At 44.3% G+C, this 26,391-nt stretch overlaps 1 protein-coding gene across 3 annotated transcripts in view; it reads left to right on the top strand.

Annotated features, from left to right (window-relative positions):
• The window catches only part of LOC136834447 (zinc finger protein 271-like), a 92,531-nt gene that overhangs the window by 522 nt on the left and 65,618 nt on the right, over nt 1–26,391 (top strand). The window contains exon 2 of one of the 3 annotated variants that reach the window (XM_067097049.1): nt 16,710–25,779. The exons of the other annotated variants lie outside the window; for them this stretch is intronic. Coding sequence (XP_066953150.1) covers nt 16,766–18,145 — 1,380 coding nt within the window. The 5' untranslated portion in view covers nt 16,710–16,765 and the 3' untranslated portion in view covers nt 18,146–25,779. Of the gene's footprint in view, nt 1–16,709; nt 25,780–26,391 lie in introns of those variants that run through there. 3 annotated transcript variants of the gene reach the window in all.

The raw sequence follows: 26,391 nt of genomic DNA, 5'->3' as shown, positions 1-26,391 counted from the left end.
TGAAGCCTTATCTTACCGATTTGGATTGCGATTAACGTTATTTAAATTGTGTTGTGGCTCTCGAGTAGCTGCCAGACGGTTGCATTTGCTTGGAGATTGCTTATTGTTATGGGATCAAGCATAACCAGGCCTGCGCAAGGCTAGGCTGGGCTACCTTGATTTTATGAAACTGGTTTTATGTAAGTTTCTGGGTTTCATTTTGACCAATTTGCTCTTCAGTCTTCTGTGGTTAAGCAGACTGAAGCGTACCCAGGTCTCTTTGGCCAGGTCAGGCTCAAAGCCAGGTTAGGTTAGGCTCTGAGTCATCATTACCTCTATTACTTTTTATATTTCATTCAACTGGTTTTATGTAAGTGTCTGATTATGATTTTTGACCGGTTTACTTTCCAGTGTCGTTGTCAGGGTGGTTTTGAGCCTACCCAGGCCTGTTAGGCTAGGTTAGTTTCAAGGGTTTAGGAAAGGCTTTGGCATTTGAATATATACTGGTTGTAAAAATGGCTCCTATTCAAAATTAAGATCAAATTGAAGACTACTACCGCACCTCTCGGGTTTGGTAACTATCAGTTTCTGTGCAAAATGTGTGCCGCATGTAGTACCAGCCCCTTGGAGATGACTGTCAAAATAAAAATAAAAAACAAAAGACAGTAAATATTATAGACTTAAACAAAAGATATGAACTTGATCAAAAAGCTGTAAATATTCTGGTCTCGCCAACTGGCAGGAACAATGCCTTGGTAGTAGTCTTCAGTTTTGCCATAACTTTTTTTTTATAATCTTTGGTGGTGGTTTTTACAAGTTAGACTTGCGGTTTCATTGCAGATGCTTGTTTGGGCATGGCCCGTCATGCAGTCATTATTCCCTGGGGTGTGACTGGGTTAGACTGGGTTTTTTTTAAGTGAATGAGAAGAGAAACTAGTAAATGAAGAATACAAGTACCATCCGACGTACAACCCGCTTGACATACGACCACTTGTACTTACAACCGCATTTCTGGCAGTGGGGCTGGGAGGACTGATGCATCAGAGTGCACGCCGTATGACAGTTGACCACTGAGTTACTCGGCAACACACCACCTCGGGAGAGCTCTCTCATCACTCAGGCAGCATCAGTTTGAGTTACCCTGCCATATCAGCAGCATCATACAATATTAACTGTACTGTTGACTGAATTGCAAACCGATTTATGTTAGCCTAAAATCGACTTCTGACATGCATGCAAGAACCTAACCTCATTGTAACTCAGTGCCTACCTGCACATAATATACATTACATAAATGACTGAAATATATCAATAGAAGTACATTATGGTAAAAAGATTGAAATAATGATTGGACATTACAATACAGTACTATGCAGGTACTTTATATAGCAAAGGTTTGATACTGTGTCCTACCCAGCATGTCGGCCACTTTCTAAGGTTTGACTTACATCCATTTTGACTTACGACTGGTGGGTTGAAACCAAGTTCGGTCATAAGTAGGATGGTACATGTATTGTGTAGGCTGAAAGAAATCTGAAATTCTTAACTTTATCTAACTAGGTCACTAAGCAAACCTGAATGTCTTGAAACACCTTAAAAAATAAACCAAAATGGTTGTAAATGAGGTTTATTTTCACTCTGGACAATTCTTTGTGTAAAACGGTGTCCTGCTGCTTCGATGTAATTTTTATGCTGTAATTTTTAATAAATTAGAGGATTTCCATACTGTGTTTTACACAAACCAAAGGGTGCCGAGTCTGTCCTTCCAACCTAACTTGACCTTAACAGTTTGGTTGTTCTGACACGATATACAAACCATCGGTCCTTTATACGGTATTACGAATTACTTTCAGCATAGGCTGGAAACAGCCATTAAACTCTTGAGCAAGGTGGTTAAGCAGTAACTACCGCCAGGTAGGCGGGAATACCCGCCTGCCCGGATGTAAACATTCCAGTTTGCTTTAGGTCGTCATGCGTTGCAGACGTGGTTTCGGATCTCTCTGCCTGACTGTCATTAAGCTCTTATTATCCCGGTGGGATCTTTCTGTATTTTTCTGTATATATTACGTGTGTTTGATATTTATTAATACAAATGCACGATTTGTGATAACCTTGCATAAGCCGTCGTTCCCCTGCACTGTGTCTTGGGTCTGACGGCCAAGGGCGTATTTAGAGAAGCGTAAACGAGTGGTAATGCTTCTCTTCTAGTAGCCCTTTATTTAGATACTGAAGGCATTCCCCTGTACAATCAGAGATATTAGATTGGGACGTAAATATCTTCTCTCCCTTACATTGATTGGGATGTAAGAGTTCACTTCCCATCCTGGGCTCACGCCCTCCATATGCAAGGGCATCACTTCTTCCTTCCTACTTGCACTGAGTGTTATTTTCGCCGCCTGTGCTTAGAGGGTTGCAGGCGTCGTCTGTAAGTTCCGCTTCCATGGCGCCCTTGGTGGCCTCCCCTCCGTCCTTCTCTCTCCCCATAGGTTCTTCCTCATCTCTCCTTCGGTAGAGATCTCTCTCCTTCGCCCTCTTCACTCGCTCGTCAGGCGAAGAACATGAGATGGTGGGGCGGGCTGTTGAGCGACCTCTTCTAGGGTACCTCTTCTCGCTGCGTAGGGCAGTTCCCCTTGTAGCGAGAGGAGTCTCCCTCTACTAATCATTTCACTTTTTCTTTCAGGTTGACAGTGAGCATCGCAGACGCAGCAGTAGTTGGCTGGATATCCTAGGGGATATCTTGCATGATGGAGTCCCGACATTCATTCATTGTTGCTTTGGGACCGACCACAGTACCTGGTTGGAATGACAGTTCCATGTCTGGATCGTTCCGACACTGTTCCCGCCGATGTGGATCAATCGCTGTCATTGCTGGCCTTCATGTATACCGTGGCACTGCCTCCTGCGTATCTGTGGTCCATCTGCTCCTGCTGTTTCCTGTGTTATGCTCCTGTTAACTCAACGACAGTCTGTGGGTGGCTCTTCCTGGTCTCCTGCCGCAGCCACCCTGATCGTTCCTGTCGCTGCTGGTGACTTTCATGTGACATTATTGCTGTAGCTCATGCCTTCCAAACCGCTAACATAGCTCCTACATCAGCTGTCCTGATCATGCCTGCTGCTTCTCCTGGTGGTCGTGCCCGGGGCCGCTTCTGTTTGCCTAGCTGCCCTGGAGGTTACGATGTCTGCCATCCTGTAGAAGTTGTCGGAGTGAAGGTGAAGGAAGTCACCCTGTGGAAGCGACGTTCCTGGCTGTTGCAGTAGCTCCTGCCTTCCAAACCGCTGCCATAGCTCCTGCATCGGCTGTCCTGTTTATGCCTGCTGCCTCTCCTGGTGGTCGTGTCCTGGGCCGCTTCCGTTGTGTTCCTGCCTAGCTGCCCTGGAGGTTACGATGTTTCGTGTCCACCATCCTGTAGGAGATGTCAGAGTTAAGGTGATGGAAATCGCCCTGTGGAAGTAGCCGCCGTCTTCTTCATCTTATCTTCGATTTCGTCTTCTGCTGCGTCTTCCCTTCCTCTCCCAAGGTCCAAGGAAGTTCCGGGAATCAGACAGACCTCCGTTGGCCAAAGGAAAGGAAGACTGCTTCTTCCCCTTTATGCCCTTGGACGTTTTGGGACTGCCTCCTTCTGAGGAGGCAGTGGGTCTCTCGTTGGCTCTTTCTGACCTTTAGGTTAGGGAACTGATTGGCATAGCCCTGGGTTCTGTGTTTCAGGAGCCGTGGGCATGCAGACCTGGGTCTGTGATCCCGTTCCCAGTCCTAAAGGTTCCACCTCTAAGACAGGGGCTGCTTCGGGCGCTCGTTCGCGAGCCGCTATGAGTGCTTGAGATTCTGTGGAATATCGAGTACAGGTATCCCGATCTGGTCTGGAGAGTACTCTCCCTGGCCCAGTTTGGCAGCAGTGTGAGAGAAAGGGCCGAGGCACCCATGTGTCTCAGCTCTTCCTGCAAGCACCACAAGCGCTCCCCGAGTGCTTGCCAGTGCTCGGTTGGGTTCCCAACCTGGTGTCTCGATCCAGTCGGTTCGAACACCAGAAGAAGCAAGGAAGAGATTCCCTTTGGGAGTCCCGTGGGACTTCTGAAGGACTGACTCTCTTCCAGGAGACACGTTTCTCTTGTTGGCTCTTTCCGCCCTGGGGCAGGAACCGATTCGAATTCTCCTGTGGAGTTGTGGCGGAATTCAAACCCACAAACAAAACAACACACAACACTCACCCTGATCTTCGGTTGCTGGAGATGGATAAAGGTCCACGGTCGCCAATCACAGCACACAAAAACCACAAAAAACTTAAAACCGACCCTCCACCAACAACGAACGAAAAAAAAGAAGACACACATGAACCATTAATGTTAATACAAAAAAAAGCAGACGAACTCCCCGTCCACTTTCAAGGTTTGACCTCAACTGCCCAAGACTTCCCCAATTCCGAAAAACTCCCGACAGACAGACAGACAGCGCTGTAAACAAACTCCAACAACCGAACCACTCACAGCGACAATTACACTCGTTCTCTCTCTCTCTCTCTCTCTCACACACAAAACGTTGGGAAATGCTAAATACAAACAAATTTATTCATCCCTCTATAGAGTCTGGCGTTTTGTAGGCCGTAAGAGTGCGGCCTCTCGAGGCCGTGCCCTCATTGCCAGTCTCGGGAGTCTGCGTCCAAGACTGATTTTGTGCCTGGCTCTTTTCGATTTCTTAGGAAACCGAAAGCAGCCGCTCCCGATTTTTTGGAGTCTCGTGGGTAGCTCGAATTCTATGAATCACAAGTACTCTCCTGATGAGAGAAAGTGCTGAGACACCGAGGTGTCTGGGTGCTGAGACGCCAGGTGTCTTGATACTGCCCGCCAGCTGCTTTGGTTGCTTGGCCGGGTTTCATCCTCGTGTCTTGAACCTTAGGGTTCAAGCATGCAGGATAGCAGACACAGAATTCCCCTTTGAACCTTCTTTTCGAGGGGGCCTCGGCCTTGAAGGAGTTTAGAGTTCGGGAAACTAGCAATAGTTCATGGCAGACGAGTTCCGCCCTATCCAGTTCCGATTGTGTTTGCCCTATTGGCTTGGCTCAACTCGGCCTTGCAAGACTGGCTCGGCTCGCTCGGCTTGCTCGCCCGCTCAGCCCCTGGTCGCACTTGCGAGACTGGCTCGGCTCGGCTCGCCCCGCCTGCCTCCCAGTCTGGATCGTGTTCGCATGATCGGCTCTGCTTGGCCCCACTCGGTTTTTTCTGAATCGGGTTCTCAGCTGTGTTCAAGTGAATTGTCTGCTCTTCCCAGGAAAGCGCTTTGCCACTGCACAAGTGCTCATCTTCCCCCGTGTGGCAGTAATCTCCCTCGGTTGATTATCGCTCACGGTCTGCCTCTCCTGCTGGTCTTACTGGCAGGACAGGTAGGGGTACTCGTTCTCCTCACCTGTTCTCTTTTCCTCTCGGTTGTTCCAGGAGGCACGAGACGGACAGAGAGAGCTCTTCGGAGTTCGGCTTCCTGGCGTGCTTTGGATGTCGGTCCCCCGATTGTCTCGTAGTACAACCAGGTAGCTGAGGAGGATTTCGTGAGATCTGTCAGGGTCTCCCTCCAAAGGGAGAGGTACAGAAGTTTCATGCTTCAGGAGCAGCAAGGGTCTTCCTCTTCAAGTTGCGATGGCCCTCGTTTTTTCGGAGAACTTCCCGCCGATTTGTCAGCGCGAGGATCCCCGGGACAGGACCGCGGATCCCCAATGAATAATCTTCATCACTCGCAACCCTTGCAGTTCCCGAGGGGCCGAGAGTGTCAGGGGCCACCGCGGTCCTTGCTTTCGAGAGCGTTCTTGACCAGATGAATACTTTTCTTTGGACAAGGAGTTCATTCAGTTCGAGGCACCAAGCTTTTCCCCTGCCTTGACAGAATACAAATTCCTCTTGCCTCAGGGGGTCTGGCCGATTGCAGTTCTGTGGGCAATTCTGGTGCTAAGAAGAAGGACTTTGTCCCAATTTGGATCTCTGGTTTCTTAAGTCCCGAGTTGGCTCGACCCTTGGGAACGAACCTTTACTTGGTTCTGCCTTTCTCTTGCAGAGATTTGCCAGATACCTTGGTAATCAAGGTTCGTACTAGGGCACTGCCTTGTCCTTTGGACAATGGCCGAGACCTTTGGGTCTTAATCATCTTGACTCGTGCTTGAGTTCAAGCCAGCCCCCCCTCAACTCCTAAGAAGTCCCAGGCTTCGGTAGAAGATTGCGGAACACATAGTCCTCTTCTTCCCTTCTAGGAAAGTGCGCATAACTGCGTCTCTTTCCACCCTCTTTCCCATAAGGGAGGAGGGAAGAAGGGAAGAGAGAAAGAAGTATCGACCGGGAAGAAGTTCTCCTACTGCAGATTCCTGAGTGAAATAATACTTATTGAGTCTCTGGAGCTGGCAGCGACCTTGCCAAGACCTGGGAATGGATTCCTTCAGAAGAAGTATCTACCGCATTTCCCCTGGGTCTCGGCAATTCTTTTCAACAAACTTCCAATCCGCTTCCTCTCCCTTGCTCCTTATTCGGGAAATGCCAGTCCAGCTAGAGCTAATTGTCTCGGTATCCTGTCATCTTGCAGAAGCTTCCCCATGGTGGAGAATGGAGGTCTGCTTCCATTTCTCTGTCTTTCTTTCCTCTGCGAAGTATGAGGAAAGAGTTAGGCTAATGCTTGATTGAAGGAACCTTCGAATATGCCTGCATATTCCCCCTCACATCGTGTGTCTGCTTACGGATTCACCGATTGAGGAATAGGCGCACACCTGTAAGACTTTGTCTTGAAGGTGTGGGACCAAGACGTTAAGTACCTTCTCATCACCATCCTGAATTCAAGGCAGCCTTTTTGCCTTCCGAGAATTCAGGATGAGTTTTGCGACACTCGGTGGTTCGTTGAACAACAACAACCACTGTAGTGGCATTTGTCGACAAACAAGAGGGAATTGTTTTTCCCTCCTGTTTCATCTGTCGACATTTGCAGGTACTCGAGTGTGCTATAGCGCACTCGACATCTCAGTTAGCCAGATGCATCAGCGGTGGGGATGTGTTGGTAGGCGAGCTTGGCCTTGGGTTTGAGTGATTGGGACGGAACATACTGCTCACTCAAAGATACACGAAGAGACTGCTCGACTGAGAATCCCTACCGTCTTTCTGTTGCCTCCCTGCACGACAAGTCGGTAGTTTTTCTCGCTCCTTCATACCAGACCCAGGGGCCACTACGGTGAAGCATGCTGTCTTTCTGGGAAACTTGATGTCTACGTTTTTCCTTCTGTATTTGTCTGTTTCGCTAGGGGTTCTCAAACATTGCTCACCTTGTGTTACAGACAAATACTTGAAGACTTCGCCTTCATCCGACCTGACAGCCGAGACATCGAGAAGAGTTCTGCCTGACCCAACTTCCTGTAGCAGCTACGCAAGAAGCGGTTCTTGAGGCAGTACATCCCTGTGTGTTCGGGACTGAGAGACCTTCCAGATTCCCTTGCAAGCACAGGCTTTCTCGCCGAGCGGTAGCGGATATAGCTGGATATCTCTTGAAAGTCCTCTGCAACACTCCCAGAGAATGGAGCTGTCTTCGCTGGTTGGTGTTGTTGATGGAACTTCTCGGATCAGAGTCACTCTTCAAGTCTGGACATCCTCGTCTTCTCTGCCGAGGATTGCTTCTCTCCCTTTCATTTGTGAAGAACGTAGGCCCTTGCCACCTAGTCTTCTATCTGAAGTAGCCTTCTTCTCCTCAGTTGAGATTTAGCTACAGATGAGAAGCTTCTTCGGTCTTGCTGTCCCAGGGAACTGTTCCCTGGGTGGCATGTGACTCTCGCTTAGGGTTCCGGTCCCATGCTGCAAGCGCCCTTATGAGAGTCGTCAGATGGAGATGTGCCCTCTTCGGACCATATCTCATCTTGCTCTGGCCTTGGCGTAGAAGATGGAAGTACATGTGTTAGGGATTAATACCTCTACTCCTTCTCAGATATCGTAGGTGGACTCCGAATCGTTTGGTATCTATTGTCGGGTTAGAGTTGTCCTTGTTCCCCTCCTCCTTGGACTTTGTATCGATGATCCCAATCATTCATTACGTTGTCCTTCAGGGAGCTGTGGTACTTTCCGAAAAGGTTCGACAGAGCTCACGAAGTCAATAGCTTGGTCCATCCCTCGCATTCCAGAAGTTTCTGTCGGGCTGGAAGCAAGACATGGTCTCATAGACCACACTCTTGCCTTCCTTTGGTTTTGCCCACTGGCCCTTAGAACCTTTTTTTCCTTGGCCCTGTGGTGGCTCCTCAACATGTGTTTTCTTACCTGGCTCCTTCAAGAGGACAAGTAGCATCTCGCCTGAGGTGTTGGTTCTGGAAGTGAGAAGGATACCGAGAGTGACTGGCAACACGTGCTGGACCTGGCGCTGATGCGGTAAGACTACACATCGAGCACCCGTTATATTTTTCTCCTAGAATCATAGAAGCAATTCTGCTCCTTCCTCTAGCAAGGGGAGGAAGGAGAGACTGGCAATAAGGGAAACCCTATCTCAGCTTTTACTTACTGCCTCGGACTCTAAGATTCTTCCAGCCTATTTCATATGAGTCATGTTTCCTCACTTATGTGAAAAGGTCCAGTATCTGACATTTGATCTTGCAGTTCCTACACTCCGATCAATATGTCAGAGGCTCGGTACTCCTCCTCGCTCTTTCGACCAGGAGGAGTAGCCCAGGTGTGCAGAACTCCAGTCAGTTCAGGAGACTCACTCAGATTCCTCCCTCCAACCAGTGAGTCTTCCTAATGTAAAGGACCAATGGTTTGTATATCGTGTCAGAACAAATCACAGTTTTTGAAAGTAAATTGTATTTTTCCTAACTATACAAACCCGAGGTCCTTTACACTTTATGCCCACCTCATGCCACCCCTCAATCTGAACCTGGACCGAAAGGCAAACTGGAATGTTTACATGCGGGCAGGCGGGTATTCCCGCCTACCTGGTGGTAGTTACTCCCTAACCACCTTGCTCAAGAGTTTAACGGCCGTTTCCATTCTACGCTGAAAGTAATTCCTAGTGTAAAGGACCTTAGGTTTGTATAGTTAGGAAAAATACAATTTACTTTCAAAATTTGTGATTTTATCTCCTGAGGTTAGGAACTTTTTAACTTAATTAGATGCAGAACTCCGACTGGTAGCAAGAAATTGGCCAGTGCTGGCTACAAAACTTGAAATCAAATAGATAAGGGCTCCAGTAACCGCCCCTGATGATGCATATAATCCTTGGCGCAACGCCTTGATGTATATGCTTCTGATGGTAAATACCTTATTAATGAAAGAATAACCATGATTTTAGTTGAACACATAGAATTTCAAGACAGAGCAGCGATTCCTAATACGGAATGATGCCTGGTTCCTCCTTCAGTAGGCATTGAGAAACCACCGAAGGAAGTGGTACCCTACCTACGAATATAGCATTGAAAGCTATAGAAGAAACCCCTTACCAGGTTAATGGAAAATCGAGCTCCACACCTATCTTGGTTAAGACCCAAGTTGCTCACTGGGTAGCCCCACCCTTCTGTCCCTTCGCCTTTAAAATAATTAATTGTATGAAGGCAGATTTTCAGAATTTTGTAGTAACTGGGAAACGAGAACCAGTGGCAGAACTAAAGCCATTTGCCCCTAACATCCTGGTCTCTGATCATTCTACTACTCGAAAGTTTGGGACCCCTATAAGAAAAATTTCAGAGGGGACAGCCTTGGCTGAATTTCATGCCAGGATCCACCTCCTTCGTATTGTAACTTCTACTACCTTGTTGGAAGTTGCCATCAAAAGGCTTCCAGAATCTTCCGGAACAATTTTCGCTCTTGTGGCCAGATCACTTATGCAGACCCTATGGGGAGCACTCTATGATTTTCTAGTGTCACACAAAGGTTTGGATGGAAGCATTGGAGGATACCAACATGTCACTTCCCAAAGTAACCTCCGTAAGGACCTTTTTGAGGAGTCTGTTGTGGCTCAACTTTATGAATGAGCATGACAAAAGAATTGTACAATATATGCTTTCCTTGGAAAGTGTTACACAAGCCTCCAGTCGCCCTTAAAGGATCCTTCCAACAACACCAGAAGGGAAAACAGCAGCAAGAGCATCCCTTTCGAAGCACGCAAAGATGCTCGTACTGGGAAAAGGAAAAGCAATTCCAGAATGCCTATCAAAGGCAAGGGAAAAGGTGGAGCCCAATAAGAATGGTTTGGTCGGGAGTTGTCTTCTGCAGCATCACATGCAATGGAAGTCCTTCCCTTGGGGATGCAGTACAGGCAGTCCCCGGTTTACGATGGGTGTTCCGTTTTTACGCTGCGTCGTAAACCGAAAATTGTCGTAAACTGAAAACCCGTCGAAAATCGTCAAAAATCCTAAGAAAACCTTACTTTTAGTGCTTTGGGTGCATTGAAAATGATGTAAACTGCAGTTTTATTGAGTTTTTCATAAAAAAACCTCCAAATTATGATTATTCTGCCGTTTTGGGCCATATTTCTTCTGTCGGATCTGTGTACGAAATGGTCTCCCCGGAACATGCCTAAACCGGGAAATAATTTCTGATGAATATATTTTTGGTTAACCTCGAACATCGAGCCGGACCAGTAACCCGGGGACTGCCTGTATAATTCTAAATGAGCTAAGGTGGAAATGGTCTCATCTTCCTCCTCCGCCCCTTTTAAAGAAGTTTTCCAAGAAACAGACCCCTCTTTGGAAGATTACGAGCAGAAGGACCCTTTTAAAAAGAGCCATAGAGAAACATTTGTATGTTCACCATCAAGCATGTCTCTTCAGTGCCCCCAGGAAGGATTCCTCTGAATGGAAGTGATCCTTGTCCTATCAAAATTGAACAAACACATTGTTTGCCACAGTTTCTGGATGACTACTGCTGCCCAAGTATGTTCAGTCATTCCGCAAGGGACCTGGACTGTTGTAGATTTGGAAGACACATACTGACGTGCCCCTATCGCCTTTCCTTTCCACCCCTTCTTAGGGTTCTGGATAGGGAAGGTAACGTACAGAGTCAAGGTCATGCCCTTATGGGTAAACATTGCCCCAAGAATCTTTACAAAATTAACAAAAGTAGTTGTCTGGGAACTCAGAAAAGAAGGAATTCAACTGGTAGCCTACCTAGACAAATTGGTTAATATGGGGGCCACCAGAAAATAGTCCTTACAAAGCCTAAGAGTGATAGTCAACAGGCTGTAAGCAAAAGGCTTTATAATAAATTGGAACAAATCCATACTCAGAACAGAACAAGGAAGGACCTGGAAAGGTTCCTTGCACAGGGCAGGTGGAGCATATGATGGGCCTGTTACAGTTGGCATCTGTGGTAGACTCAGTCCTCAGATTGCAACTGAAAAATGTAAAAATTCTGGCCATGCATGCAAGAAAAAAGATCTGCGATCACCCCCGTCAAAAGAATCATAAAGTTGGGGGGATACTCTGGCTGTGGTCTAAGAAGGGGTCTCTGGCAAACAGGTCGCCTTGAGCGATAATACACATGGATATCCTCTTGACAGGGTGGGGAGGTCATTGGGAGGATCGTCAGGTAGCAGGGAGGTGGTCTCCTGCTCTGAGGAAATGTCATGTCAACTTCCTGGAGCTGATGGCTATCTTTTTATCTCTCATAAAACTGAAACCTTCCAAAGGGACACATACTGTGGGACCTAGACAACATGACTGCAATTTCCTGCATCAAGAAGTAGGTTCACATTCACCTCCTCTCAGTACAGTGATGCTATCCATCCTTCAGATGACGCAAGCGAAGAAGTGGCATGTGTCCTCAATTCACTCACAGGCTCTTTTAATGTAATAGCAGATTGATTATCAAGGAAAACGACAGCCTCGACAGAGTGGAGGTTGGACAGTCACTCGACATATTCAATTAATTGCCAACATGCTTCCACATCTGGAAATGGACCTGTTTTTCACAAGCGAGAAACACCAACTTCCAAATTTCGAAGGTTTTGAACAAGCTTCTAACCTTGAAAGGAGCTGCCTACTTAATAGTCCCAAATTGATCAATCAGGCATTGGTTCCTATTACTTCGACAACGGGCAAAAAAGTCAATTCCATTATCATCCGCTGTCTTATCTCAGACAGTAGGAGGGAAAGTTGTCTACGCATCCTCCTTTCTGAGTTGAGACCTTCATGTGTGGATATTTTAAATCTTGTCTACTGTGAAAATTACCCACCCAGCATTGGTAGGTACGTAGTGCAGAAATTACAGACATCATTTGTTTGGCAATACCAGTCCTTATGGAAAGTATGGTTAGATTATATCCATGCTGAGAGCCCAGTCGAGATCTCTGTTGAAGACAAAACGCTTTGCTGTTACAACAGTCATGTCGTACAAGGCAGCATTAACGGAACCTTTACTTCACGGATTTGGTATTGATTCTAATATAGAAATTGTTACTTCTCTGGTCTTTTGCCTTAAAAAGACCTGCTCCTGCAAGGCTTCTAATTACCCGGTCGCTAAATAAGGTGCTTCAGCCTCTGTCAGCCCCTCAATTCAGTGGGCCTAATACATTCACAACTCGTATGCTGCAAAAGGCGATCTTCTTGACTGATTTGGCGTAGGGAGCTCGTACTGTATCAGTGAACTGGACTCTCTTAGATGGGGACACTACATCACTCAAACAGCTTGTCCCCTGGACCATCATTCCTGGCCAAGAATGAGAGCCCTTTAAAGAGGAAACCTCCTATTCTGATAAGACAGCTCTGTTTGTCAGACTAAACATTATGCCCAGTTCAAGCACTTAAGGTTTACCTAGAGGTCATGGCAAACATCCCAGAAGGTCCATTTTTCCTACACCCTAGCACAAACAAACAACTCTCTTTACATGGGCTGAGAATAAGTTTAGTGCCCCTATTAAAAAGGCAAACCCACACTCCTTTTGTAAGACACACGACATTAGGAAAATAAGTACATCATTGGCTTTCTTCAGAAATGTTTCTACCGAAGAAGTCTCAGAGTGTACAGGGTGGTGATCAGAGACAGCATGGTTAGTCCTGACCCCATAGATGCTAAAGTGGAAAACTAGGGGTCATCTTAATGTGGTGGGTTTGCTAAGATATTGCTGGGGAAGGTGCAACAATACTACGACCAAACCCAGCTTATTTAGGCAAGTCACTTTTGAAACTACATCTTAATAAAGATAAGTTCATGATTAGTTTCATGTTCTTTGTTGCCAAACCCTATGGGTATCTGGAATAAAGAATGTGGTTTATGACTTGTGGCTTAACCTTGGACAAAAATTTTATCTGGGTTGTTGCGATTGAATTTTAAGAGCCTAGCCATTTCTTCACCCGTCAATTTCTTTGGTAAGCTCCTTTGAGGAGAGACAGTGGCTACGCTATCAAAAAACAGGTTTTAACATAGGAAAAACCTGTTTCTGGTAGCCACTGTGAGTCCTCAAACCCACCCACTTTCCTTGACAAAAATTCATGGGATTTGGTGAATAATTATCCTGCATAGACCTAAAAGAGACTAATGAAGACTGGGTCTTGCGCAGATACGTGGTTAACACAGCGGCGACCTATGTAAGATGCGCTGTTGCCACAATCTTGCAGGTTGACAATAGGGATCGAATTGAGGTAGGCACTGTAGATGAGAGAAAGAGCCCTCTTGTCTTGAGTCCTGTACTCGATCAGTCTCAGCACTACAGTATACGTATACTGGCCGAGACCGACTAAAAGAGAAGTCTTTGATATTAGTCATCTTATGGAGCCTCTATGGATCCATGAGAGTATCTCCTTCGAGGACTCACAGCAGCTACCAAAAAAGGGTTTTTCCTACATCAAAACCTGTTTTCTTGGATGAAACTGAATATTCATTGGCACAAAACTTACTTTGTTTCAAATCTGTATGTTCAACATCCTTTGAGAATGGAACCTGAAAATGCAGTTTTGCCTTCAATCAAACAAAATGACAGTTTAGGGGATGAACATACCAGATTCATGGTTGATGGATCTTTATTTGTAGATTCTTCCATAGCAATCAAAGGAGAGCCATTATATATTGATTGTGGTGAAGTTGATGTAAAAAATACACACCATTCTATAAAAAATGGAGAAGACCATCCAAATTTTTATGTGGAATGTGGAAAGAAGCGTATTAGAGAAGAAAATATATACCAAAGCCTACTGCAATTGCTGATGATTCTCACAGATTACGTATGTCTTGTAAATTTTGTGAGAAACCATCTCATAATGTTGATGAAAGTAATGACTAAAATGTGGATTTTTTTACGAAAAACCAACATGATGGGGAAACCAATAACTTGTGCAGAATATCGAATTACTTTTCCTCACTTGGGTCATCATCTCAAAATCCACGTGAAAATCCATACTGGAGAGAGACATATCCTTGCACTGAATGCCACAGTACTTTGACTTACTTGAATCATCTCAACACTGTCATGAGAATTCATACTGGAGAGAAACCATTCACTTGCTCTGTATGTCAAAGTAGTTTTTCTTGCTCCAATAGTCTGAAAATGCATGTGAGAACTCTTACAGGAGAGAAATCATTGACTTGTCTCATATGTCAAAGAAGCTTTACCCTTTCAAGACATCTCCGAATCCATGAGAACTCATACAGGGGAGAAACCATTCACTTGCTCTCTATGTCCAAGTAGTTTTTCTCATTCTGAAAGTCTCAAAATTCTTCTTTGTTTTAACATGCTTTTTCCCATTTTTATGTGGGGTAAGCACGATGCCTTCTTTTTGAAGGACTTTGATTTGGCGTTGGGGTAGGCCGTAGCCTCGATCGGCTGCCCTGCCTGACATCGTTTAGACCCCGGTAACGAATGTATACATGTATCGTATCAAATCCCCAGCTCCCTTTCTCCCAGCAGCGAGGAGAACTGGGTGGTTAGGTCGACAGTTCGAGACGTGTAAGGTGTCTGGTATGTTTTTAGATGTTGGAGTGGCTTTGTTTATGTGTGTATTAGTCTGTAACACCCATTTGCTTTCATTCTGAAAGTCTCAAAATACACATCAGAAATCATACTGGAGAGAAGCCATTCATTTGTTCTGATGTCCAAAAAGTTATACACATTTGAATAGCCTGAATTACACATGAAAATTCATACTAGAGAAAGGCTTTTCACTTGCATTGAATACCAAAAGTTTTTATCATTCCTCTCCTTTCAAAGTGCATATGAGAACCCACACTGGAGAGAAGCAGCCATTCACGTATGCCGAAGGAGTTGTTCTCTATCCCCTGTTCGCAAAAGGCACACGAAAACTCTTACTAGATAGAAATTATTTATATTCACTGGGTGTCCAAGTAGCCTTTTCATTAGAACCACCTCAAAATGCACATACAGTTTGTATGAGCAAAAGGTCATTCTTCTGTAGATAGATTTATAATACTCCCAAGTCTTGAGGGGAAGATGCTGTTCATTTGATTGTCAAAATTAGGGTAAGTCAGAGTCATGACCAGTTTCTTCTGTGGTCAACAGATTCTTTAAACTCTCACTAAATTGAGAACTGGAGAGGACTGATGGACCGTAACAACTCAAGGGGGAGGGTGTGAAGGGAAATTAGTTTATTATCCTATAATATTTTTTACATTTGTACAATGAGTTCAAGATTTAGACACTGGAGAGTCATCAGCAATAAATAATCATTACTATAATAATAATACATAAACAAAACATTAACTCTCAAAAGACCCAATTCCATAAATGAACCATCTTAGTTCAAAAATCACCAAAGTTCACAAACCTTTACAATGACAAAAAGCAGTAAAATAGCATTTGAACAGCAGCAGTACATTCTTAACAACAGCAATACCAGAATCATCACAATTAAATAAGCTACCAGCAGAGTAATACGCCTATAAAAATGACAACCTGATGTTAATGATTAAAGAGCTACAGCCGTTCGTTATCAAATAATATACGAGTCATACTCGTTCAGTGCCAGTGAGACATACTCGCTCAGTGTACCATACCAATGAGAATCAAAATCAAAAGCTTCTGAGAATGTCCATCATATACTGTTGACTTCGTCCTCCAAACGACCACCACAGAATAGATGTGGCAACTACATTGATTGCCCTAGAGGAACACTACCTCTGCACCAGAGATTATGGTTTAATCTCTGACACATCCTCAGAAATGACACCGATATTCTTCATCAGGTAACCAACTTCTGCGGCCTCAAGTCCAAAATACTCAAGTAGGTGATATTCCACTCATCACCAACAACCATCCTTCAGGAAGCCATTGCTAAGTCCAACACACTCGACTAGGTGATCCTCCATCCATCACCCTCACAAAAGGTGATCCTTCAGGAATCCATGCTGCTCTGCTCTCGACCAGCTGCTGTCGAGAACCGATCCATCCAGGGACTGTCTGAAAAAGCGAAACTGAGAGACATATGTCACCTTGTTTCTCAAAACACAAGAGGACAGTTAAACAATTAAACCAGGTTGTTTCAGCCGAAATTCCTGAGCAACCTGACAGTCGGGAATTTGCGGTAAAGGCAGAAGCTGCTGGTTGAATTGTCAACCAACTTTGGCCTGAATAAATTTGTTGATTCCAAACACGATCCAAGGCTGTTTTATTTCTTTTGAGACAAATGATTATTGCAATGTGATATTTGTTTTCCCAGATGATGCTTATTTTAGAGTTGAAATAAGCACATACTGTAAAACACGAAATTATTTTGAATTTCAAATTCTGTTTTTGTCATGAACGGTGCTATTCAGAACATGTTTGTCTCAGATTTTTTATTTTATTTCAGAGTATTCCAAACTGAGGAAAATTTCAACAGATCCTAACTAGGATTGAGTATTGTAAATGGAACATCATGTTGAAATGCCATTAATCAAAGAAGAGATGGAGAATTTGGAGGAGGATCTTACTGAAAATGCAGATGAAGGCTCTTTGCTCGCAGATCCCTTAGAAGTCAAGGCAGAACCAGAATTTTTTTATCATAGTGAATTTGATGTGAACTGTTCATCCCAGTCTATTAAGTACGAGGACAGCTCTCCAAGCTGTGATGATGAAAGTGGGAAGATCTGTATTGCAGAAGAAAATAGACATTTGGGTAGAACAAAAGTATTTTCAAAGAGAAGCAACACAGCAGGGAAGCGAATAACTTGTGCTGAATGCCAAAGGACATTTTCACAGATGGGCAACCTGAAATCCCACATGAGAACTCATACAGGAGAGAAACCATTCACTTGCTCTACATGTCAAAGAAGTTTTTCTGAATCAAGTCATCTCACAAGGCACATGAGAACTCATACAAGAGAGAAACCATATACATGCTCTATATGTCAAGGCAGTTTTTTTTCTCAAAATGATCTCAAAATACACATGAGAATTCATACAGGAGAGAAACCATATACTTGCTGTATATGTCAAAGAATTTTTTCTCAGTCAAGTCATCTCAAAAGACACATGAGAACTCATACAGGAGAGAAACCATATACTTGCTCTGTATGTCAAAGAAGTTTTTCTGATCAAAGTGTTCTCAAAACACACATGAGAATTCATACAGGAGAGAAACCATATACTTGCTCTACATGTCAAAGAAGTTTTTTTCATCAAAGTACTCTCAAAAGACACACGAGAACTCATACAGGAGAGAAACCATATATTTGCTCTATATGTCAAAGAAGTTTTTCATATCAAAGTGATCTCAAAGCACACATGAGAATTCATACAGGAGAGAAACCATACACTTGCTCTATATGTCAAAGAAGTTTTTCTTGTCAAAGTGATCTCAAAACCCACATTAAAACTCATACAGGAGAGAAGCCTTTTACTTGCTCTACATGTCAAAGAAGTTTCGCTGCATCAGGTAAGCTCAAAACACACATGAGAACTCATACAGGAGAGAAACCTTATACTTGCTCTATATGTCAAAGAAGTTTTTCTCATCAAAGTGCTCTCAAAAGACACATGAAAACTCATACTGGAGAAAAACCATATACTTGCTCTACATGTCAAAGAAGTTTTGCTGTATCAGATAAGCTCAAAACGCACATGAGAACTCATACGGGAGAGAAACCTTATACTTGCTCTATGTGTCAAAGAAGTTTTTCTGAATCAAGTACTCTCAAAAAACACATGAGAACTCATACGGGAGAGAAACCATATATGTGCTCTATATGTCAAAGAAGTTTTTCTCGTGACAGTCATCTCCAAAGACACATGAGAACTCATACATGATAGAAGCAATTCACTTGCTCTTTATGTCAAAGAAGTTTTTATGCTTCAAGTCTTCTAAAAGCACACGAGAAATCATACTAGCAGAAAGTGTATACTTGATCGTTGTCCAAGTAATTTTTCTAATTCTGAAATTCTCAAAGTACACATTGGAAATCATTGTATAGAGAGGATATTCTCTAGTGCTAATGTCAAAAATGTTGGACAGTTTCAAGTACTTATAGATTACTCATGAAAATTCATAATTTTTATATAAGTAACTTACCAAGTAATTACATAGCTTTAGTTTCTGACTAGTACGACAGCTAAAATTTGAAAACTCACGGTAGCGATCTTTTGTGTTGGTGTAGGTAACTAATCCCGCCCATTTTTGGGAAAGAGAGGAACAACTTGGCAAGGAACCTCAGTTTGATTCTGCTGACTGACAACGAAGGTTGTTAGCTCTCAGCTAAATTTGGGAATTCATTTTCTGTGCTGGTTTTTCAGTTGAGACAAACTTGGTGAAGTATATTACTTTAGGTAGCCTTTTGGCAATTAGTCAGTGATAGGTTTTTTCTTCAAAGACCAAATTTTCACATTTTTGACAGTTTTCTTTCAAGAATTAGATTTTCCTGAGTTAAGAATTTGGTAACCGACTTGTCTGTGACGATGTCTGATGCAAGTACGTCTTCCACTTGTTATTGCAGTAAAGGCTGCAATACGAGGTTGACTTCAGCAAAGCATGTTTCGCATACCATTTGCGCTGATGGCAGGGGTCAAGTTTGCTCATTAACGTTAACTTGTGGTGAATGTGTAGACTGGGACCCTAAACAAAAGAAAGTCTCAAGTTCTCATCTTTCTAAATTAGAAAGGGATAGGAAGAGAAAAGCTTCTATTAGGAATGACAATAAGACCGCAGCTAGTCAGGAATCTGCTAAGTCTCCCAGTAGTAATGATGTGCCCATTGTATCAATGCCTGCAATGCCCCCTATCCCCAGTTCTCCAGCTGTACCACCTGTTCCTTTACTTAGCTCCCATACTTCCCAACCCAATGCCATTGCCAACCTGGAGTCAAAATTCAATATATGGTTCGAGTTAATAGTGGAGTCTATGGCCCAGTTAGGGACTTCGGTTCGAGCCCTAATGGACCAAGTGAATAAAGTTAATGTGAATAGTGCAAGTGAGGTGTAGGTGGAGGAGCTGGCTACCCATCCCGCCGACTCTCCTAAGCAAAGGTCCCTGGCACACTCCCCTGAATCTGGGAGAAGCCATACTGGATGCTCAAGGGAGGTCAGTGGGGTTTGCCCACGGATAGTCGACCCCTCAGTCACTCCTGTAGTTGAGTCCCAGGGCGTGACAGACAGCCAGTGGAAAGACGTGTTTGCAGAAGTGCGTCATCTTTCCTCGAGTTCAGAGGCTTCTAAAACAAGCGCCAATGGCGTTCTAGTGGTAAACCCAGGCTATTGAAAAGGCCAGCAGTGGACATATCCTGCACCCCTCAGGTACCTTGTAAGAAGGCCAAGGATTCTTGCCCCAGTGCACGAGGAGCCTTCTTGCAGTTTCTGGGATAGCCCAGAACATTTCTTACCAGTGTGTTCTGATGTGAAACGCCAAGTGTTGTCTCGTAAAAGTTCGTCTTTGGTTCTCAGATGCAACTGCTCTGATTCGCCTGTCGGCGGTGCAGTGTCCGTGAGTTCATTAGCGCCCGATGTACTGGAATCTCCTGAGCGCCCAGTAGCACCTAAGCGGCCTGAGGTGCCCACACTTACGGGGACTCCGGAGTGCCCACTAGCGCCCGACTGCCCAGTCTCCTCTTCTAAGCACTTGGTGCCAGCTTTGGTTTTGGCAGCACCAACTGCCCTGTGCCAGACTTCAACTTCTTCAGTCATGGATCCAACTTTAGCTCCCATCCAACAGAGGTTGGATGATATCTTAGGTTTTTGAAAAAAACCCCTCCTGCAGCTGAGCCGACCACGGACTTGTCCTTATCGCCAATGTCTTCTGCGGAAGAGGAGTCTATTAAGGATGCAGATGACGACTCTCCTCCTACTGCATATGCAGTACTTCTGCTTTTTTTTACCACAGAATTTTCCTGCCTTTTTCTCGCCAGCAGCCCCATCCTCTCCTGCTTCCAAGTTCATGATGAGCAATCAACCTGTGAAGTCCTCCAGATTGCCCAAGATGGTGCTCGCTGTGTCAGCGAGGAAGGCGCTGAGCAAAGCAGATGCTTGGCTCTCAGTCAAGAGGGAGCAAGGGAAAGCTTCATTTAGTTATCCTCCTGTCCTGCTTGCCAATAGAAGGTATGCTTCTTATGCCACTGGAGAAGCTCCTTCCCTGGGGGCCACTGCCTCCTCCCAGGGTTACTTCTCTGGGCTCACTGACTCCTCTCGAAGACCTTTTTCCTTGGCTAAGGTTATGTTTTCAGCAGCTGAAATTGACCATTTGCTTCAGAACCTGTTCAAGGTATTCGAAGTTGTCAGCTTCTTGGACTGGTCAGCGGGCGGCTTGGCACGGAAGATGCAGGACTACTCTGACTTGCCTGCGGACTTCATTTCGGATGCTCTTGGAGTCCCCTTGCACCGATAAGGGCATCAGAGACAGCTCTTTTACAATGGGAGTGTTAAAGAAGAGAGAACTATGGTGTTCATGCACCACCAAAGGAGTCACTACAGCGCAGAAGTTGGCACTCCTTTTCTCCCCCCTGGTGCAAGATTATTGATTTGTTCCTACAGTCAACTGTCAGTGACATTGTCTCGCACTTACACACACAAGAGGTCAACCCAGGACCTTTTGTCACAGTCCTCAAGACATCCAAAGGATCTTCCATCTTTCAGTGGGAATTAAGCCTCCCCCTTGCAGCCTCATCTCTTTCGTGGTGGGAGACCTAGATCTTCTCCCAGACCTCAGTCAAACGTCCGCCTCACGTCTCAGACAGTCAAGAAGTCCTCAATTAGGGCTTCATCAAGGAGATGAAGACCATGTCCTCCGTGCCCTGGTAGGTGCCAGGCTCCATCTCTTCTGGGAGAGGTGGAAAAAGAAGGGAGCAGAACAGTGGATTGTATAAGTCCTGAAGAAGGGCTTTATCTATCCTGTTCAGGGAAAAACCTCCATTAGTCAAGAAGTCTTGACTGTCTACTCCATAGGCTCAAAGAGGTATTCGGCCCTCTTGGAGGAAGTTTCTGCCCTCCTCTCCAAGAGGGCAGTAGCAATAGTAAAAAATGTGAACTCGGAGGGTTTCTACAATCGTCTTTTCGTAGTCCCCAATTCTTCAGGAGGTTGGAGACTGGTCCTGGACATCAGTGCTCTGAATATCTTCATTCAGAAGACAAAATTCAGAATGGAGTCAAGTCACTCCATTCTTGCATCCATTTATCAAGAGACTGGATGGTCTCAATAGACATGCAAGATGCAGACTTCCACATCCCCATACACCTGGACTCAAGGAAGTACCTCAGATTTGTTTTCCAGGTCTGGGTCTTCCAGTTTCGATCCCTGTGCTTTGGACTAGTGACGGCCCCTCAAGTTTTCACCTGTGCTCTTGCTCCCCTTGCAGGGTGGCTCCATCTTATGGGATCAACATCACACTCTGCCTAGACGATTGGCTCCTATGCTCCTGGACGAAGGAACGATGCACGGAGGACCTTCGTGAGACCCTTATTTTAGACCAGGATCTAGGCTTACTAATCAGTCTTCAGAAATCCCAGCTGGCTCCTTCTCAGGAAGTAGTATATTTGGGGATGATGCTGAACTCTAGTTTTTTGGGCTTTTCCATCCCCCAAGAGAGTGGAATCCTGTCTGCGGATGGTAGATGAGTTTCTCACTCTCCAAACCTGCTCTGCCAACTAATGGATGAGTCTCCTTGGAACTCTGGCATCCATAGAACAGTTCATGTCCCTGGGTAGATTACACATGGGAGTTCTTCAATTCCTCCTCAAAGCCAGCTGGGACAGGAAAAGTCACCCAGACTCGTTCACTTTTCCAGTAACCCATGAGATCAAGAAGCACCTTCTTTGGTGGAGGTCTTAAGACAGGCTGCTGAAAGGGAAGTCCCTTCTCATTCAGAACCCCAGCCTAAGCTTTTATGCAGATGCGTCAGATGAAGGCTGGTGCCCCTCTTCTGGGAGACAAGGAGGTCTCCGGGACATGGTCACTGGAGCAAGAGAAGTGTCACATAATTACGATCCACTTCAGATTGCAAGCCTTTGCGTCAGAGGTGTTCAGCATGACAGTGGCAGTCCATTCGGACAGTACCACAGCCCTGTCTTGCATCAGCAAACAAGGCGGAACACATTCTTTCTCCTTCTACAAAGTAGCGAGGAATCTTCTCCTCTGGGCACGTCGGAATCAGACAAAAATTGTAGCCAGATTCTTCCAAAGCAGACTGAACGTCCTGGCAGACCAGTTGAGCAGATGCAATCAGGTCATTCCCACAGAGTGGACTCTAGATCCACAAGTTTGCCTAGACCTGTGGAAACTGTGGGGAAACCAACGCTGGATCTCTTCGCGACTTCTAAGAACCATCGTCTAATATTATTTTGTTCACCAGTCCTAGACCCTTGACAGAGAAGTCCTGAACAAGTTCCAATCCAACCAGAATGAGTCGATGACACTAATATCCCCCATTCTGGCTCTAAGAGAGTGGTTCTCGGATCTCCTGGAACTTGTAGTAGATTTTCCCAGGCTTCTACCACTAAAATGCAATCTGCTCAGACAACCCTATTTCAGACAGTTTCATTGAGACAACCCAATTTCAGACCGTTTCATTGAGACAACCCTATTTCAGACAGTTTCATTGAGACAACCCGATTTCAGACAGTTTCAATGAGGGTTGTCAAATCTAGCCCTGACAGGTTATGGACTGTCAAGAAATTACTCAGAGCTAAGACATTTAAAGGGCATCTTCTAAGACGTCCTTAACAGAAACTGTAGATTTTCTGTTATTCCTGAGGACCACAAGAGGTTTGTCCTCTGCCACAATTAAAGGTTACAGGTCCATGCTTAACTCGGTTTTCCAGCATAGAGGCCTGGACCTTTCTAACCAGGATATATCTGATCTCATTACAGTAGATCTTTTGACTCTAGTAAGCAAAGGAATACGGAACAAGTATCATGGAACCTAGATGCGGTCCTTAAGTGGCTATCTAGTACTGTTTTCAAACCTCTTAACTCCATATCCCTTAGGAATCTTACTAAGAAGATCCTCTTCCTGGTTGTCCTAGCCACTGCTAAAAGGATCAGTGAAGTACATGCAGTTGACATAGGGGTCTGATTCGCCTAAGGTAATAATACCCTGGGATTTCTTGCAAAGAACAAGACTCCGTCAAAACCCTGGCCTCGTTCTTTTAACATCAAGAATTTAATGCAAGTGTTAGGTTCGGAAGATGAAGAGAGTGCTTTGTCCCTTGGTCGCTTTAAAATATTACCTATGCAGGACTGAGAAGATACAGGGACCTGCCAGTAACTTATGGTGTTTGGTCAAAGACCCCTCTCGACCCCTTACGAAGAATGTCATGTCTTGCTTTTTAAGGGACCTCATTCATGAAGCTCATTCTCATATTGGAGAAGAACTGTTTCCCGTTTTTAAAGTCAGAGCTCATCCTATTAGAGCTGTTGCTACATTGTTAGCTTTCAATCATGATCTCTCTCTCTCTTCCATTCTCCAAGCTACTGTGCGTATTGGAAATGCAAGTCAGTGTTTGCGTCCCATACTTAAAGGAAGTGGAAACTGTTTTTAATAATTGCAGTACCCTAGGCCCATTGTCAGTGGGTGGCATGGTGCAGGGGGAAGAAGTGTAGGAAGTATCCCTTCCATCCTGAATCTCTTCGCCTTAGCATAGGTTGTTGAGTCCTTAGGGGAGCCTGGGGGTACTATGTACTTGGAGACCCGCCAGTTTTTAGTGGAGTTGTCTTTGGTCTGGTTGTTTTTTGTGACAGCACTGCACCCAGGGCAGGGGCAAATTTTTATGCTTTGTTAGTGATTGGAAAGTTCCTTCGCTTAAGGCTCCCACTTATGTAGCAGGCGCCCCACGGCTATACCGACACGCTGCTGCAGGGTAAGGTGAGCGCCAACCAGAGGCAGTATCTTCCTGCAGCAGCTCTCTTACCAGGTAAGGAAACAACAAGCATTGTATCAGTGCTGGCAATTTCTTTTCTATTCTCAAATTCATTACATGTACTAATATTTTGGGGTAGTATTGGTCCATGCATCCCACCTCCTGTCAATGTGGAAATCAGCTGTGTAATTGCTTGGTAAGTTACTTATATAAAAATGACATAAAATAAAGTTTTATATATACTTACCAAGTAATTAAAGAATGGGAGCCCACCCTCCTCCCGTCGCATGGACATAAGGGCACAAAGAAATTGAGGTTCCATGCCAAGTTGTTTCTCTCCGAAAGTGGGTGGGACTAGTTACCTACACCAAAGTAAAAGATTGCTACCATGAGTTTTCAAATTTTAGCTGCAGTACTAGTTAGACACTATAGCTATATAATTACTTGCTAAGTATATATAGCACTATTTTATCATGAAAGTGTCATATTTAGAGGGCATTTAAATATACTGAATGCCAGAAAGGTTTTTAGTATTCCTCTGCTCTAAAAAACATTATGAGAACCCATACTGGAGAGAAGCCATTCACGTCTCATGAGTGTCAAAGGAGATACTGTATTATGAATCAAGGTGTCCCAAAGGTGTGTAAAAACTCATACTAGAAAGAAGTCATATATGTAAAACTGACTTAGTGCAATAAAAAGACTGGTTTTTCATTAAACATCAATGAAAATTAGGTTTGTTTTTATTTGATTATTTTTTATATGTTCTTGGTTTTAATATTCTACAAAGAATGTGGTACTTCATTAGTAAATCCTATTGCTTTGTATTACCCCACTGGACACAGTGGACTGACTGACTATTACTGTATTCCGTTGTAAGCTAACCAGTATGAAGTGTTGAGGGAGGACTTGCTTTGTAAATGACTAAAGTACTGTATTGCTGTATTCTGTTATAAGCTAACCAGTCAGAAGTGTTGAGAGAGGATTGCTTTGTAAATGACTAAAGTACTGTATTCTGTTATAAGCTAACCAGTCAGAAGTGTTGAGAGAGGATTGCTTTGTAAATGACTAAAGTTCTGTATTGCTGTATTCTGTTGTAAGCTAACCATCAGAAGTGTTGAGGGAGGACTTGCTTTGTAAATGACTAAAGTACTGTATTGCTGTACTGTATTCTGTTTTAAGCTAACCGTCAAAAGTGTTGAGACAGGATTTGCTTTGTGAATGAGTAAAATACTTTATTGCTGTATTCTGTTGTAAGCTAACCGTCAGAAGTGTTGAGACAGGATTTGTTCGTAAATGACTAAAGTACTGTATCACTGTATTCTGTTTTAAGCTAACCAGTCAGAAGTGTTGAGACAGGATTTGTTCGTAAATGACTAAAGTATTGTATCACTGTATTCTGTTTTAAGCTAACCAGTCAGAAGTGTTGAGACAGGACTTGTTTTGTAAATGACTAATGTAATGTATTCCTGTATTCTGATTTAAGCTAACCAGTCTGAATTGTTGAGACAGGACTCGCTTCGTAAATGGCTTTTTTTGTGTATTTCAGTGTATAAACTTGAAAAATATTTATGAATTATAGAAATAGTTTATATATGAATAAAATCTTTCATTTGACCTCATTAAAACTTGAATAATATCTGAATAATATTTTACACTACCAAAAGTGCTTTGTGATGGCCAAGCAGAGGAAGAACACGAAGACTGTCGGGAGGTAATACTTCCTTCACTCTTGTCTCCTTGTGGCACCAACTCTGCCATGACACTTGTGGACAACTAAGCTGGGCTTTCTGCTCATAATGGCACTAGTATATGTGTGGTGGTCATCCCCTACACAGTCATCGACCATTCGCTTGCACCTGTCACTCCTCCTGTGGTGGTGGGGTTTCCCTGGGTTTCCTGGGAGTTGCTGAAGGTACTTTGGTGGTCCCTTGGTACATATAGTACATGAAGCATCCTTTGTTAGTCTTGGAACATTTTGGGGCTGCTTTGGAAATTCTCTCATACTAGTTTTTTTAGCTGGACTGATTCTTTTGTAATCATTTGTAGTCAGTTGTAACATTTCTTTCTTCCTGACCAGTTCTCAGTAATGACCTGTTTCCCATCATTACCTGTAAGGTTTGAGGGAATCCACCACCCTGATGGTCTGGTTAGAACCCAGTGTTCTATGTAAGGTCACTGTGTACCCTTGGTATTCACCCTAATTTAAAAGCCCCA

The sequence above is a fragment of the Macrobrachium rosenbergii genome, chromosome 53, assembly GCF_040412425.1.
Source record: "Macrobrachium rosenbergii isolate ZJJX-2024 chromosome 53, ASM4041242v1, whole genome shotgun sequence".
Taxonomy (NCBI): Eukaryota; Metazoa; Arthropoda; class Malacostraca; order Decapoda; family Palaemonidae; genus Macrobrachium; species Macrobrachium rosenbergii.
Note: the sequence above shows the minus strand (reverse complement) of the source record. Positions and strands in the feature narration are given on the sequence as shown.